Source organism: Balaenoptera ricei, chromosome 19 (genome assembly GCF_028023285.1).
Source record: "Balaenoptera ricei isolate mBalRic1 chromosome 19, mBalRic1.hap2, whole genome shotgun sequence".
Classification (NCBI taxonomy): domain Eukaryota; kingdom Metazoa; phylum Chordata; class Mammalia; order Artiodactyla; family Balaenopteridae; genus Balaenoptera; species Balaenoptera ricei.
The window spans coordinates 51,604,753-51,621,086 of record NC_082657.1 but is presented as its reverse complement, the minus strand read 5'-3'; the positions used below and the strand labels follow the sequence as shown (position 1 = coordinate 51,621,086).

General features: G+C 47.3%; 1 protein-coding gene across 4 annotated transcripts in view; it reads left to right on the top strand.

The window, feature by feature from the left end:
• The window catches only part of CFDP1 (craniofacial development protein 1), a 137,671-nt gene extending 121,802 nt beyond the window's left edge, over positions 1 to 15,869 (top strand). The window contains exons 6-7 of one of the 4 annotated variants that reach the window (XM_059904643.1): positions 475 to 633; positions 11,921 to 15,869. In XM_059904643.1, coding sequence (XP_059760626.1) covers positions 475 to 633; positions 11,921 to 12,011 — 250 coding nt within the window. In that variant the 3' untranslated portion in view covers positions 12,012 to 15,869. Of the gene's footprint in view, positions 1 to 474; positions 634 to 11,920 lie in introns of those variants that run through there. The other 3 variants (XM_059904644.1, XR_009499027.1, XR_009499026.1) reach the window with 3 other exon arrangements.
• Positions 15,870 to 16,334: the final 465 nt, after the last annotated feature.

The following is a 16,334-nucleotide window of genomic DNA, read 5'->3' as shown; positions in this document are numbered from 1 at the left end:
GCTGCTGTTTTAAGCACTTTATATAGAGGATACACTACAGCCCTGTGAGTAAGCATTCGCTTTGTAGATTAGGAAACCAAGGCAGATGTAGTTAAATACCTAGCCTAAAGTCACATGGTTCGAGCTGGACTATGAAACAAGGCATGTGATTGTAAAACCATGTCTGAATCATGCTGCACTTCTCCCTCCTTGCGAGCAGAGACCTGTCTGTCATACAGAGCAGACAGAGGTCTTCAGGATTTCCTATCCCCAGGTCGTTAGAGTGGTCAGAGGTATTGAGCAGGAAAAGTGCATTAGAATTCTGGTCTCCTTACTGTGCTCCCCACACCAGACAGGAAGTACCCTGGATGCAAACATGGCTCCCATTAAGATAAATAGCTTGAATCTAGGGAGGCCCGTGCCAATCAGAAAAACCATTAATCAAGAGGTTAGAGTTTTTACCTGCTACATGTTTCATGTTTTTGCTTTCCCTAGGTTAAAAAGATCAAGTGGCATGAGCAGCCTTTTGGGGAAACTAGGAGCCAAGAAGCAGAAGATGAGCACGCTAGAGAAGTCCAAGCTGGACTGGGAGAGCTTCAAGGAGGAGGAGGGCATTGGCGAAGAACTAGCCACCCACAACCGAGGGAAGGAGGGGTAAGAAGTAGTGCCTTCTACTCTCTCAAAATCCTCAGAACCCTGCGATCGTTCATTGCACACGCGCTACCCAATTTAAGTAGGCAGGAGCTTTTCATGGTAAAACAGAAAACATGAGTTCTTTGGTGTGTTGTTGAAGCTCTGTTCTAATGTGGGCAGGTCCTGTCGGTGAGGAAAACATTGGGGTGGGAGGGCACGTGAGCAGCACTTCTCTCGGGGAGAGGCACGTCTGCCAAGCTGAATTTGCTGAATTGCAGCTCCCATGAACTGTAAGTCACCTCGTTTGTTCATGTGGTCAGATCTGGCTCACCGTATCAGCCTCGGCCTCATCTGAATTATTTGGCCTTCTGAGAAGTCAGACAAGCTCAGTGCATCAAACGCAGAGTCAACAGGGCGCCTAGATGTTGTCGGGTATTGTGGGATTTTTTTTGTCCGTGTCATTATGGCCCGGGGTGGGGCTTCACCTTTGGCTTCAACCTATGTGACACACCAGCCCTCAGACAGCATCCGGGCCATCACGTGCACCCTCTTCCTCTTCACTTTGGAATACAAAGAGGATGTCCATAAACTGTGTACAGGAATGTCCTGAGAGAAATGGTGTTCATTGAGTACTTAGGAACCTGAGAAGGAGCCAAGAACAAAGTTACTACAGAAGTGGGTCCATGGCTCAAGGTCCACACTCCCCGCCCCTAACAGTGAAAGGAAGTGTGCGTGGCGCATCAGACAGCCCTGCTGCTCCCCATGCCTGCCCCTCTCCAGCAGGGGCTCTCCCTGCAGTCGCCGTGCATCCCTGAGGCTCAGCTCCTTCACCAGTAAAACTGAGATAATAATACCACCCTTAGGGTGGTTGTGAGGCTCTCGTGAGACAAAACATGTGATATATGTATCATGCATATATGTATATAGCACAGGCAGACCTCAGAGATATTGCGGGTTCTGTTCCAGACCACCGCAATGAAGCAAATATCGCAGTAAAGTGAGTCATGCGAATTTCTTGGTTTCCCAGTGCATATAAAAGTTATGTTTATACAATACTGTAGTCTATTAAGGATGCAAGCATTATATCTAAAACACAATGTACAAGCCTTAATTAAAAAATACTTTATTGCTAAAAAATGCTGACAATCATCTGACAACACAAGATTGCCACAGTCCTTCAATTTGTTAAAAAACACAGTATCTGCAAAGTGCACTAAAGTGGAGCGCAATAAGAAAGGCATAAAGCCCTGTCCACAAAAGCCCTTTGCAGAGCGCCTGTCACTGTCACTTAAAGGTGTGTATTAAGTGGTAGTCATTCAGGTTATTTATAAGCTAAATTATAATAAAGACAGGTGAGGGATTTGTTTGGGGGGTCATTTTTCTAGATTAGGTTTCACGAGTATTTGAATGAACGTAGAAGCTGATCAGTATATTAAAAAAAAAATGTCTTTAATGACTTTATGAGCTTGTTTAACTACCAGACTTCTAAGTCCATCTGTCAAAGATGGTTTGCCACAGGACAGAGGTAGAAGTACCGTAGCCATCTGGGGAAGGGCCCACAAGAAAGCACAAGCAGGAGTCAGTGTTACCTGCAGAAGGCCTCTGATGCATGCCCTGAACCTCCCCACTCTGACTCAGCTCTAGTAACTCAGCCCCGCCGCTTCTCCATGTTTGCCTGGTGATCTCAGGCAGCAGAGGAACTGCCAGTGTGTGCCACACTTTACTGCTTCTCTGAGGATTGATTATATGGGTTAGACAGTGTTCGTTCTGTTAATAGAGGTCTTATAAAAGTAAGGAGTGGTGCTGTTGACGATAAGGGAGAGATAAGAAAATGTAGGCTGGAAGAGCAAACAAGATTAAAAAGGACATCTGCCCAATGAGGACTTTTCAGGCAATGGAAAATCACATAACTGGGTTAGGGAACAACTAATAGCATACAACTTTTAAGCTCTTTGCTTTTCCCTCTGTCTCTGAGCCTTTTCCGCCTGGCCAGATGATTCCACGGATCTGATTGTATTTTTCCAGTGCAGATCTGATGACTTCTGTGCTCTGCCTTTGGCTCTTCTCACCTGCCCTCTCTCGTGCCCATCCCATACCTCCACTCACTGCCTTTCCTAGCTCCTGGCAGATAAAAGGGCCCAACCCCTAGTCCAGGGAAGGAACTATTGCTCTGGTTCTTACCTTGGCTAAGCATGAGAATCTTCTGGGGGTTTTTTCAGAGTTACATGACAAGGGCACCCCTGTGCACCGCTGAATCGAGTCACAGATATCTGTGTAGTGTGTATATGTGTACACACACACACACACACACACACACACACACACACAATGGAATATTACTCAGCCATAAAAAAGAATGAAATTTTGCCGTTTGCAACAACATGGATGGACTTGGAGGGTATATGCTTAGTGAAATAAGTCAGAGAAAGACAAATACTATATGATATCACTTACATGTGGAATCTAAAAAATACAACAAACGAGTGAATAAAACAAAAAAGAACTTACAGATATAGAGAACAAACTTAGTGGTTACCAATGGGGAGAAGGAAAGGAGAAGGGGCAAGATAGGGGTAGGGGATTAAGAGGTACAAACTACTATGTATAAAACAAATAAGCTATATGGGAATATAGCCAGTATTTTATAACTATGGAGTATAACCTTTAAAAATTGTGAATTACTTGGGAATTCTCTGGCGGTCCAGTGGTTAGGAACTCCGCACTTCCATTGCAGGGGGCATGGGTTCACTTCTTGGTCAGGGAACTAAGATCCCACAAGCTGTGCGGCTGGGCCAAAAAAAAAAAAAAAATTACGAATTACTACGTTGTACACCTGAAACTGATATAATATTGTACAGCAACTATACCTCAATTTTTAAAAAAAGAGTCACAGATACCTGTATCTTTAAATCACTCCTCAGGTGCTTCTCGTGCACAGCCTGGATTGAGACTCACTAGACCACAGCAACTAAATTCTAGAAATGAGAGCAAGACAGTCAGCTGCTGGGTGAGCCTATCCAGCACGTATGTAACTTAGAGAGCTGACTTCAAAACAGGGACTGTCGAGAAGGGCAAGAAGATTTCTACTGAGAAGTGTGCCCAGTGCCACAGTGTCAGAGGGTGGGAAGCACAAGCCAAACCTGAAAGGTCTGTTTGGTCAGGCCCCCAAATTCTCTTACACAGATGCCAACGAGAGCAAAGGCCACCTGGGGAGAGTCTGCTCTGAGGGAATATGTGGAGAATCCCAAGAAGTATTACCATGGAACAAAAGTGATCTCTGCTGAAACTAAGGGGGAAAGGTCCTATTTGATAACATGTCAAAAAAGCTACTTATGAGTAATGATTGGCCTCTACCATATTTATTATGAGACTGTGACATTTTTTACAGATGCCATATTTAAATTGTTCTCCTATAGAAGAATCCAGATCATGGATAGTGATAAAAAATATTCCTGTAATACAGTCCTGATTAAAATAAGATGGAATTGAGGTTGAAAGATTATGTTGTGCTTTTTGTGTTTTGATAGTAATTCTACTTCAGTAAGTGCTATCCCATCTTTCCCCTTGTAAAGCTTTACTAGAATTTGAAGCTACAATGGTCAATATTGGATTATTATTGTCCAATTTTTAAATTTTATTTATTTATTTATTTATGGCTGCGTTGGGTCTTCGTTGCTGCGCGCAGGCCTTCTCTAGTTGCGACGAGCGGGGGCTACTCTTCATTGTGGTGCGCGGTCTTCTCATTGCGGTGGCTTCTCTTGTTGCGGAGCACGGGCTCTAGGCACATGGGCTTCAGTAGTTGCAGTATGTGGGCTCAGTAGTTGCAGCACGCGGGCCCTAGAACATGCGGGCTTCAGTAGTTGTGGCACACAGGCTCAGTAGTTGTGGCGCACGGGCTTAGTTGCTCCGCGGCACGTGGGATCTTCCCAGACCAGGGCTGCATTAGCAGGCGGATTCTTAACCACTGTGCCACCAGGGAAGCCCTACTGTCCAATTTTTTAAAAGCAATTTTGCTGTCTGAAAATATTCACATAAAGAAGCAAAGCACCTTGAGAAACAGCAGTCACAGGACCAGATCTGCAAGGAATTTAGACAATGGAAATATCAGAGACAGGTTTTAATACAATTATACCTACTGTATTTAAAGAAGTAGACAAACTTGAAAATATTTGCAAGAAGAAGAAACTATAAATAGTGGCCTAAAAGACCCAAACAAAATTTCTAGAAATGAAAAATTTAATAACCATAATTAAAAATGAGAGGGATAGATTTAATAGTAGTTAGACCAGCGGAAAAGAGAAATACATGCACTGGAAAAGAGCCAGAAGAAATCATCCAGAATATTGTTCAGAGAGACAAAAAGACAAAAAATATGGAAGAGGGAAGTTAAGCCTCCTGGAGGACAGTGTGGGACGAGATGAGAGACACCTCTTTACAGACTTTTCAAAACTCAAAGATCCCAAGATAAATAAAATAGAAATCCACACTGCAGAGTGAGGTTGCAGGAAACCAGTGACAAAGAGAAAAATCTTAAGAGCAGCCAGAAAAAAGAGATTTCTTTGAAAGGAGGGGCAGTTAGACTGACAGGTAGCTTCTCAATTAACAGTACTTTTCATAACATCCCCAAATTGGAAACAATTCCGATGTCTATTTGTAATAGACAAATAAAGTGTGATGTGTTCACACACTGGGATACTCTACCGATTGGAATGAACATGGGTAAATTTCAGTAACATAATAACACAAAGAAGTTCATGCAGTATGGTTCCATGTATTATATTTATTTGTTTTAATTCCATTTATATGAAGGTCAAAAATGGGCAAAAACAATGTGTCCGTTAGGTCAATTTGTGAAGAAGCAAGCCACAAAAGAACGCACACAGTATATGTCTATTTATGTCGAGTTCACAGTTAGGCCGTCACCAGGTCAAGGAGCCGAATGCTGCCAGCCTTCAGGAGGCACGTTCATAACTTTCACCCAACACCCACACCGAACACCCAAGCCCAGCCAGGTGTGAGCCTGCCCACATTTCCACTTCCCTTTCAAGTTTCTGTTCCTCTGACATTACCATCTAGTTGTGCCTAATTGTGAATCATTATAAAGCAAGCTCTCCCAGTACAGCTTGGACTTCTCCAGGGTGCTCATCTTCTGCTTCTTGGCTTGCTATATAATGATTCATCTGCCTTGCCCATTTTATACTCTGTGTGTGTGCGTGTTTGTTATATTTTACAATAAATTGAAGTGCAATTGAATTCAAATCCTGGCTCTTCTACCAGCCTGCCATGTGCTCTAGCCCCAGTTTCTTCATCTGTGAAGTAGAAACTCTTCAGTATACTCCCAGGTTTATAATGGGAATTAAATAAGTAGGGGAAATGTCTGGCATGTTTATAGATAGGATTCCCCCCCACCCCAGCTCTCCGCCCCCTCTTCTTTCTCCTGTCTGCCATTACTGACCACGCCAAGCTTAGGGCCTTACTGGAAGGCTAGGTGCTTTATTCCTCTAGATCCCTTCCTGGTGTATTCCTGCCAAGCCTTCAGGAACACTTCCCACAACTGTGGCCAGCACAGCTTGGGGGCATCTCCTCTCTGTCTCCCAGGCTGGCCTCTCTTCCTTCTCTGGGCTTTTAAAGTAGGGAAGTCCCAGGGCTGAGTGATGGGCAGCCGTCGTTCCTCATATTCTCTCCCCCAGGAAAGCTAATTCCATGGCTTAAGTACTATTTTCTGCTGACGACTCCCAAAAAAGCTCTCCCCTGCCTGACCATCCCACTGAGCTGCAGGCTCCCGTAGCAGCTGTTTAGTTGACATCTCCATTTGCATGTCCAAGACGTTACATCAAACTTAACATCCAAAACCAAATACAGATATCCCCCACTTTTCAAAAGCTTGCTTTACACCACTTTGCTTTTGCGAAAGACCTCTACATTTTCTCCCTAACTGAAAGAAATCTGAAGAGGATTTTCGTTTTCTCCAAAAGGCAATTGCTTCTTCGCTTCACGCCATTTCAGCTAAGAGAGGTGTTATAGGGACGCTCTACTTTCAGATAGCTTGAGATACCTCTGCTTGCTTTCTTTCCATAAGCAGACTCCTTCCTCAGACCTCTCAGAAAATGGCACCATCACCGTCCACCCAGCTGATGAAAGAAAGCCCTAGCAGCATCCTCTTTCCACTCGGTCCTGAAAGTCCAGTAGACAATTCCGTCATGAAGTATTTTGGTCCATCCTTCTGTCCATCCCAGCTGCCTGCAGTCCGGTACAAGCCACAGGCATCTGCTCTGCTCCCTGCTTCTGTATCTGTACCTTTCCTCCATTCTTCTCTACATCACAGCCAAAATGGTTCTTTGAAAGTACAAACCATTTTTCCTCTCTTCCCTGCTGTTTAAGTAGCACTTAAAATGAGTGTTCACCTCCTTACCCTGGCGTTTCCAGGCCTCCCTGAGCCGTCCCCTGCCCACCTCTGACCCTCTTCGCCCCTGCTCACGGCAGCCCAGCCTCCGCACTGCTCCTCCAGATCCTCCTCCACGGTGGGCTCTTGTATTGTCACTCAGATGCCACTCTTCACTCTCTCAGAGTAGCCCCACCTTAGGAACCCTCCATCACATCACCCTCTTTGACCTTCTTCATCACACTTATTGTCAGTTGATACACGTTGTCGTGTTTTGTTTCATGTATGGTAAGCCCCGAAGGCAGGGTCTGGTTCACCACCCCGCCACCAGTGGGGTGCTAGAAGAGCACCTGTCCCAGAGCAGGCGCTGAGCCATTGCACTGTCTAAATGCACATCCCACTAGCTGTCAGGCAGCCATGGCTTTGTTTTGGAACCTAGTAGGATTGGAATTAACCACCCAGAAAGGAAGGGCATGACAAGTCAGAATGACATCTCCACCTAGGCATCATTTTCAGACAGCAAAGTTGGTTAAAATGCCTGTACCAAAGAGGTCAGCTGCACAGCAGAGAATCGCTGCTTTTCCTCTGAGCCCTGGACTCCAGGGCACAGTCCAGCATTTCAGGATCAGTGTCACCAGTCAGCACTCAGGGCCTTTAACATTGCTTCCCTCTATTCCTATAACCGATCGCACTAGGTTCCCTGGCAGTGTTCGCCATCAGCAGCGCGTCTCTCCAACACTGCTGAGGTAGAGGCCAGCAGGTTTGGGGGGAGGGATCAATGCAGAGAAAATGAGAGGAATACGGGCTTGGTCTCGGCTGCTGCTGGCAATCAAATTGAAGGTCATGGAGCTCGATGATTGGAGACCAGGTGTGTTTGTGATTTGGAGAGGCGTGAAGGAGAGAGAAAATAATTTTCTTTCTCCAAAGAATCTATCTCCATGACCCCCAAGAGTCACTCTTTCAGAACGAGCACAATCTTGAGGTGAGATGGGAGGAAAGCAGTGGACAAGAAAATTAAAATCACCACCCTTTCACTTTGGCCCTCGAGGTGTTTGCGAGTCACCCTCTTGCACAGGGCTTGTGTGATGTTGAGCAGATTGCTTCTTTCACTTGCACTCCTCAGGGCAAAGAAGTGCACCTCTTAGTACTTCCATCACAGAGCTTTATTCCAGCCTCCGAGGGCCTGCGCCGCCTGTTGCTTTCCGGTGTTGGTCCACTTTCCTTCTCAGGTTTACGCTGCACAGAACGCCTGCTGGCTCTGCTGGCAGCATAGTGATGGCGCAGCCCTGAAACATCCTCCGTTATGTGCCTGCTTCGGATTTCCCTGCACCTCCCTGTGCTCTTTCTTTTCCTGACCAGTGGGCAGGACCCTCTCTTGGGCGGATGAGACTGTGGCGGAGCTTTTGGGGATCAGCACACCCACCTGCCCCACAGAACTCTGCCTTCTTGTGGGGGTGGATGGGCGTCCTTTCACTTGCAGCCTGGTTTCCCAGAAGTAGGTACCAACATGTTCTCTGGAAGCATTTTCTACCCTTCTCGTCCTCTTCTTCTATTTTTCCTTCCCTCCACATTGGCCTAGATCTCAAGAAAATTGGTGGCAGAAAAGTAATTTGGGTTGCAGGATCAAAAAGATGACCGAGCCTATTGTGTCTAACCTGGTTCTGAAAGGGAAAGCTTAGAAAATCCCTTAGGTTTTGGTGCTATTAGCATATTTTATTAATGACAGTGAAGAGCTGCAGCCTCTTAAATGGGCCACATAAGGCAGTAGTGGTGGGAAGGGATGGTCCCCTCTGCCCTTCCCAGTAGACTGGGCTGAATCAGTCTGGGTCCCCTGGAGTGCTGGGCACAGACCAGAGAAGAAGCCTTGCGCGCGTGTCAGCTGGTGGTCCTCTTCTGGGACTGCAACCCGCTTAAGGTGCCTGAAAACTTTCTGAGGCTCAGTTTAAATAGGTCGTCCACTCAGGCCGCCTTGGAGGAGGCAGCCTTCCCCACAAGCCCTTCCTCTTTCTGGGGCATTTGGTCTCTTGGTCCCTGTTCCAGCTGTCCCAGTTTCTGAGGCTTTATAGTGATACAGTCAGGTCAGAAATGGGAGGCAAGAACGGCACAACACTCATAGCCATTTTTGGTTTTATTGTTTACAAAGTACTTCTCACGGTTGTACTGTCAGAGGGGTGTTGTAATTTTTTTTCCTGTTTTACAGAAAAGAAAAATAAAGTGTCTTGCCCACAGTCACACACATAGTAAATGTCAAAGCCACCCTCATCCTTGGCGCCTTTTCTGTCTTGAGGGTGGGAGGAGGATGTCGAGTAGAAGTGTTGTTCCTGGTCAGCTCTTGGCCGCAAACCAAAGCCATCAAAGGATCCTGTTAGCAGCTGCAGATGCTGTGAATGGGGGAATGAAGTCGCCAAACCTGCCTTGATGGCCTTTGTCTGGGTTGCCCTTGAGAATTGCATTCTGCATATGTGCTCCTCTTTGCTGCCTGAGGCGTTCCCTAAACCTGAACTCTGCCTGCACCTGCTTGTTTAGCACCCAGCCTGGCTTCGCTCTCGATAGTCTCAAGGTCAGCTGGACCCGGCACCGGCACTGCTTCCGGGAACCTGCAAGGCATTATTCATGCTCAGTGAGCATCTTAATTTAAGTATCACTTCCTCTTCTTTAAAGGAAAGTCAAGAAGAAAGACCACAAATGCTCAAAGCCACATACTTCCTCTTCTTTCCGCCCCCAGGCCCGCTCTCTCAGGTATCCCTGGGTAATGGCTCTCTTGAAACATGCCCTAAAGTCTTCTTGAACCAGGACTCCCGCATTTCTTCTGTGAGAACTTCGAGAGAGGCAGTTAAAGCACACCGCTGTCAAAACCCTGATCCCCATTGTGATACTCACCCAGGGCCTGTGGGCTGGGGTGGGGAGGGGTGGCGGTTGTAGTGTGACAAAGCCAGTCCGTCGACTTCGGTTAACAGTCCCCACTGGGGAGTCATGGGTCCCTTGGTGGTAGACAGAAGATGAATTTGTTCTGTCATGTGTCTACTTACCGGCCGCGGTCTCTCCTGCTTTCACACTTTATCAAAAGGGGTCCACAGTGTCTGTGGCTTCCCCATCTGCCGGGGAATCTGAAATTGAAATTTAACCAGGCATCCTGTATTTCACTTGCTAAATTTGATGACCTGACCTTGAGGGCTTATGTCAAGCCTAAAAGCAGGCCCTGCCCTTGTGTTTCCAGCCATGCTGTCCCCTCCTTGGCGATTTTGACACGACAGCTGAGTTCCTGATCCCAGACCAGGTGGTAGTTACTAGTTGCTGGTAACGTGCGTCAAAAGAGCTGACTGTTCCCCTTGGATTGATTGTCCTCAAAGCCCTGACAGAAGCTGGCTTCCCGAAATGACGGTGACAGCTCTGCCATTTTATTGAGCACCTGCTCTGTGCTAGGCATAACATGTACACTATTTCATTTAATCCCCACAACAGCCCTTCAGAGTAGGAATGATTAAGGATGATTACCTTTTTTTTTGGGGGGGGGGCAAATTAGGAAACAGAATTAGCAAGGTTACGTGGCTTACCCAGAGACACAGCCAGCAAGCCACAGGGTCGGGATTCAAGCTGAGAGCTGCCACCCTGTCCGTAGTGAGGTGTAGGGTTAGTGGCCGCAGGCCTGGCTGGAGAGCGGATGGGCCGGGCTGGGTTGCTCCTCACAGGGTGCTGTGGGCAGGCAAGCGAGGCCCTGAACTCAGCAAAGGAACACAGGGTCCTGAACCTGGTAACGTTCTCACCCTAAACGTAATGACCTTGTAATGACAGATGCACATGTTCCACAGTGCAACAAAGGAAAGATTAGTGCAGAGATTCAATTCTGCCTCCCATTTTCAGTGGCAGTTTTGCTCTCTCAACAGATTAATTAGCAGCAGAGATCCCCTCCCCCAGGCAAGCGGCAGCACAGTTCATGGCCAGAAGGTGCACGAAAATGCAGCTGTGTCTCATTCAGCGGCCAGCCTGCTCCTCGCAGTGCCTGCTGCTTCAGCCCTGTGCTTCCTTCCCACCCTGCCTGGGGGCCCGACGGAAGCCTTGTCTGCTGAGCCTGGCCAAGATGAGGCGCAAACCACCAGCTTTTAGGGGACCCTGTGTGTGAGCCGTGGATGGCAGAGGTGCTTGACCTCGTTCCCTTGGAGGAATTTAAGGAAAGGCCTCTTCTGTCGTCCTCGCAGAAGCACCCTGGCTGCATCTGGGTGGAGGACACAAGGAGAGGTGGGAAGGGTGAGGGGAAGGAAGGAGCTGCAGGCAGGTAAATACCTTCGACGGTGAGCGCTCTGCGCACCTCAGCCCGCTTCACCTTCCCTGCAGCCCCAGGAGGTAGTTCTTACTGGGTTTCTTCCATTTGCAGAGGCACCTTTTCCCAAATTTTGATGCATATGTGCAGGGAACATAGCTTTCCCTCCCCACCAACTCAGCGCACCGCCAAGGCCAGGAAATGTGGTGTCACTATTTTGCTGCTGAGAAAAACGATGCTCCTTGACCAGCATGGTCCGCTAATGTGTAACCAAGCCAGGCTCTGAACCTGGGCTTGAGGGAGCCCCTGCTCTTTCCCTAAAACCTGGTTACAAAATTGCAACGTTTTCTTGCCTTCAGCCTCTAATGTACTTCCCCTTGATAAGTTGTTGGTTTCTCTTTTTCATTCTCTTTTCACTCACATTTGAACCAGAAACATCCTTGTTTAGACTAAATGGGAGTGGTCTGGATGTTCCTGAAATAGTCATGTTGTCCACTCTGGGCACCACCTGTGGTCATCCGTTTGTGTTTGCTGTAACCCGATGATCCCACAGGCCAAGTGGACCCCTTCACACCGGGGTGAGGGGTGTGGGGGGACAGGACAGGACAGTGCAGGGGAGGCATTTTCTTTTACTGCATCTGCTGACAGATATCTTCATTTTCTTCCAGGTACATTGAACGGAAAGCTTTTCTAGACCGAGTGGATCACAGGCAGTTTGAAATCGAGCGAGATCTCAGGCTGAGCAAAATGAAACCCTGATGTGATGAGGAACCTACAGCAGCTTAATCCTGTTTACAACGTGAGCTTTTTGTGCGTCTTTGAAATGTTTCCCGTGTTTTCCATTGACTGTTTCCCAGCAAGGTCTTTTTTTCTACATTGAATTTCTGTCTTTGTATCTTGATCTCATGTGATTTCATTCATTTTACTTTTAATAGTTTGTCTTTTAAAAAATAAAAATAAAAAAGTACAGGTTGGTCCTGTGAGAGGCCGGTGAAGATGACAGCACTCACCTTTCCTTTGTTCTGCTATGAAGTCCACCAGGCCAAGCCAGCACCTCTCAGGCCTGTCCTGGCCGCCGTGGTGGAGAGAGTGACCAGCCTGCAGGCACGTGAGCCCCCAGAGGCTGTAGGGCTCTCTCTGAAGAGGCTCGCCAGTGTTGGTGGAACACAAAGTCCCCAGGCAGCTCTGTTCTCAGTTCCACTCCTGCTTCTCTCCTGATCTCTTTTCTCTCCTGAATGGGATTCCTATTTGCTGGTATAATGTGAGGCTGAAAATAAGGATATACGATTGCTGCATTAGGGATTTTTCTTTTCCTTCAGCCATTTTCCTGTTCTCAAAGTCAACTTCACGTGTGCTCTCACCTCAGCAATTCTTTAATTTTTGGTTTGTCAAAGAAGACTCCAAAGGACTTTTTTTTTTTTTTTTAACTCTTTAGGAAAATTTAAATTCCAAACTTCATATTAATAAAGCAGTAAACACCACATCCTGCCCCTGTGGGCGGGCGGTGGGGATGTCCTGAGTAACACGGACAGGTTTGGGGGTAGGTAGGGTTCCAAAGACTGGAATTCAGAATCCTGCCTGGACATCTACCAGCTCTGTGACCTTGAGCACAGTTCAGCTTTCTGAACCTTCATTTTCTGGTCTGTAAGGGGCCTGAGTAATACCAGAACCTCACAGGGTCGAGATGAGCCAGTGACATGTGCAGGGAGCACGCATAGGTCTCCCCCTCCAGTCCTCTAATATGTGGGCAGAACCTCATGCACCCAAGACCTGATTGTCAGCCCTGCACGGCTGTGAGGTTATGACCCTCATTACTCACTGAGGCCAGGCTGGGTGGTCGGGCTGACTGAGCTGTGTGCATCTTCAATTGAGAATCATCTTTTCCGTCAGAGTCTTCTTTGAACCATAGCCCATAGTTTTTAAGAACAGGTGGATAATATTTTATCTAGCTCTTCACGTCCACACTTAGTGAAAACTAATCTGCCTGACTCCCAAGGGAAGTGACATCTCTTAATCTAGGAGTCGGGAATTGCCAAGGAAAATGTTTGCAGGAATTGGGGGCCTGAGTCAGCGCTGGGAGGCAGCTCAGTAGCCCTTTGCCAGGCACGGTGCACCTCCCTTGTCCGTGGCATGGATGACTGAGGAGGGCAGCCAAGGATACTTCCTGCTGGTCTGTGGAGTCCAGAGAATCCCTGAGAGATGAGTTTCCTGGCCTTGCTCTTGCCATCAGTCTTTGTCTTCTTGTCCCAGATAAACGCATCAGATTTCCAGAGCATCTGTTACCTTCCCGTTACTGAAAAAAAACTGCCCTAAAACAGCATACGGTCAAAGAATAAAAAACAGCCTTCTCTATGTGTTCTGTTCACCTATTTCCCAAGGAACGCAGTCCTCTAATTAGGAACTCTGCGTGAGGTCCCCAGGGGAGAAGGGCCGCATTAAGAACTAAGTCTTGAGGGAGCCGTGCACCATTGGAGCTGAGGAGGGGAACTGGACTAAGAGCCCAGGGCCCGATTTCATGAGAACTGACAGCTGGCAGCTGGCACTGCAGAAGGATGCAGAAAACCTCCCTAGAAAAGAGTGGCGTGATGGTGCTGCTGGCAGCCAGGCCGGGACCAGGAAGGCCAGGTGACAGGGCTCTCCAGGTGCTGTGCTGCCTCTTGGCCTCAGCAGGACAGAGAAGGTGTGTGCGGCGTGGCTCTCTGGAGTGCGGTCTTCTTCTGGTATTTGGTATCAGTCTTTAGCCAGAACTGGAATTGCTCAGGCATGTTGGGTAAGAGTCCATGACTCTTTTTTTTTTTTTTTTTTAATTACCAAAAAACCAATAAACAAATAGGAATTGGTGTAAGATGGTGGACTCCTGGGGAAGGATTCAGAAGCTCTTAGCTTCATCAATAAATGATGCAGTGGTGCCATGTGCCTGGTGCTTCCTCACAAGTTATCTGACCAGAAGAGGAAACTTGCCTGAGATCAGACTGTGAAACGGCCAGCGATCACACCTGTGTCTTATGCCTAGAGGGCAGAAGGCGGAGGGCCCTGCAGGCAAGATGAAACAGCCTCTCTGGATCCCAGCTCCTAGTTGGAGGATTCACGTTGGAAAGGAAAGATTTGAGTGCAAGGGGACAGAGCAGCCAAAGATGAAGAGATGCTTCCAGTTGAGAAGAGTGGCAGCTGGCACACGCCGGTGCCAGAAGCTTGTGTCAGAAGTACACCAGCGGCTTGGGCACGCTGGCTTCAGCTTCCAGTCGTCTGTGCCCTGGGGCGGCATCTGAACCTCTCTTTGGGGAAGAGTGTGCTGCCTCACCTAGACACCCTCAGGCCCTGGGCAGACAAGCCGGTGGGGAGGCCTAAGCCCTGCCCCGGAACCAAGTTCCTGTGCTACACGGTGTAGGCAGTGTCGCCCTCTCCTCTTTGGGATGCTGCCTGGTTTCAGCGAGTGAGGGGAGGAGGGGCTGGTGTCCAGGTGACAGTACCTTGGAGAGTCTGAGGCATCCCAAATGCCATCCCACTGCACCTCCTTCCCTGGGCACACAGGTGTACCCAGGGTTCCTGCTTCAGGCTTTCCTGCAAAGTCTTTTCTTTTTTTCTGCAGCTTTTTTTTCATGCCCTCTTAAGGCAACTTAGATCCAACAGGACCACCAGATACAATCTTTGTGCACACGAAGTTGACCACAGAGGGAAAGTGGGCTGTGGAAGTCTGGAAGATTCCACCCTGGTTCCCTGCAGCCTGGAATTGCCCAGTCCACAGAGACTCTCCTTTCCAGGGCCCCTCTCCATGGTCTGCCGGTGAGCTTTCATTGTTGTACCCTCAGAAAACTGATGGTGTAGACAGATCTACGCTCAAGTAAGGGACAAGGTGGCTGTGTCAGGGAGGGAAGGGAGAAATGTGACATGAGGAGAACACTGTCAACATCGGACAGTGGGTTTGGCGTCCTGCCTCTAACCTTAGATTGTAGCCCTGCCATCCGGGTTGAGTCCCTACCTCTGTGTCTCAGATGCCTTGTCTTCAAAAGGTTTCTGAGAATGCTTAATAACCCTGCTCTGCCTACCTCACAGCATTTTATTAAATGAAATACATTATCCAGGTGTTAAGTTACTCTAATTAAATTTCACACTAAAGGCTCCCAGCTCCCCAAGACAGCCAGGCTTCTGTGAGTATAAATTAGCACCGCCTTGAAGAACACTTTGGTGATATCTCATGAATCTGGAGCTGCGCTCAGCCTGTGACACAGCAGCTCTGCTCTTGGCTTGACATCCTAGAGAAGCACCAGCATGTGCACAGGAGGCAGGCTCATCGGTGACAGTAAAAACCTGGAAACCACCCAGTGCCCATCAGGAGAAGGGGCCAGTTGTGAAATAGCCACACAGTGGAATACAGTACCGCAGTGAAACGACTGGGCCAGGGCTACATGCCTCAGCACAGATGAACCTCTTAAGCAGCATTGATGCAAAACACCTAGCGTACAATCCCAGTTATACAAGTTCAAAAGCATGCAAACATAGAGGTGATGGTTGCCCAACATTGTGAATGCACTAAATGCCACTGAATTGTACACTTTAAAATGGTTAATTTTATGTTATGTGAATTTCACCTCAATAAAATTTTTAAAACATGAGAAAGATACTGTCCTTTGACTCAGAATAATATATATACTATATAATTATATATATTCCTATATTCATTCAATATAAATATATATAAACAAATGGGTGATAAACACTAAATTCAGCATAGTGGTTACCTCTCATGGGATTGGGAAGGTTATACAATAAAAGATAACAGAGGAGCTTCGTTTAATGATGTGGGTTTATATCTTCAGTTGGGAGTTGGGAACACAGATATTTCTTATATTATTCATTATACCTTTCTACCCTATTTATCTGTAATATTTCAAGATAAATTTTTTTGAAAGAAAGACAAGCCCACATTTAAATTTGCATCACCTCTGTCAGTCTCCTTAGGGAGAGAGAGCCAAGGGATGGGCAGTTCAGGGATGGAGGGTTGCCATGGTGATGAGCTTGCTGGGTGTCGAGGAGCTTTTTCTGCCTCCTTTTCTGGGCCAGCAGGCATTCCAGAATGATCCC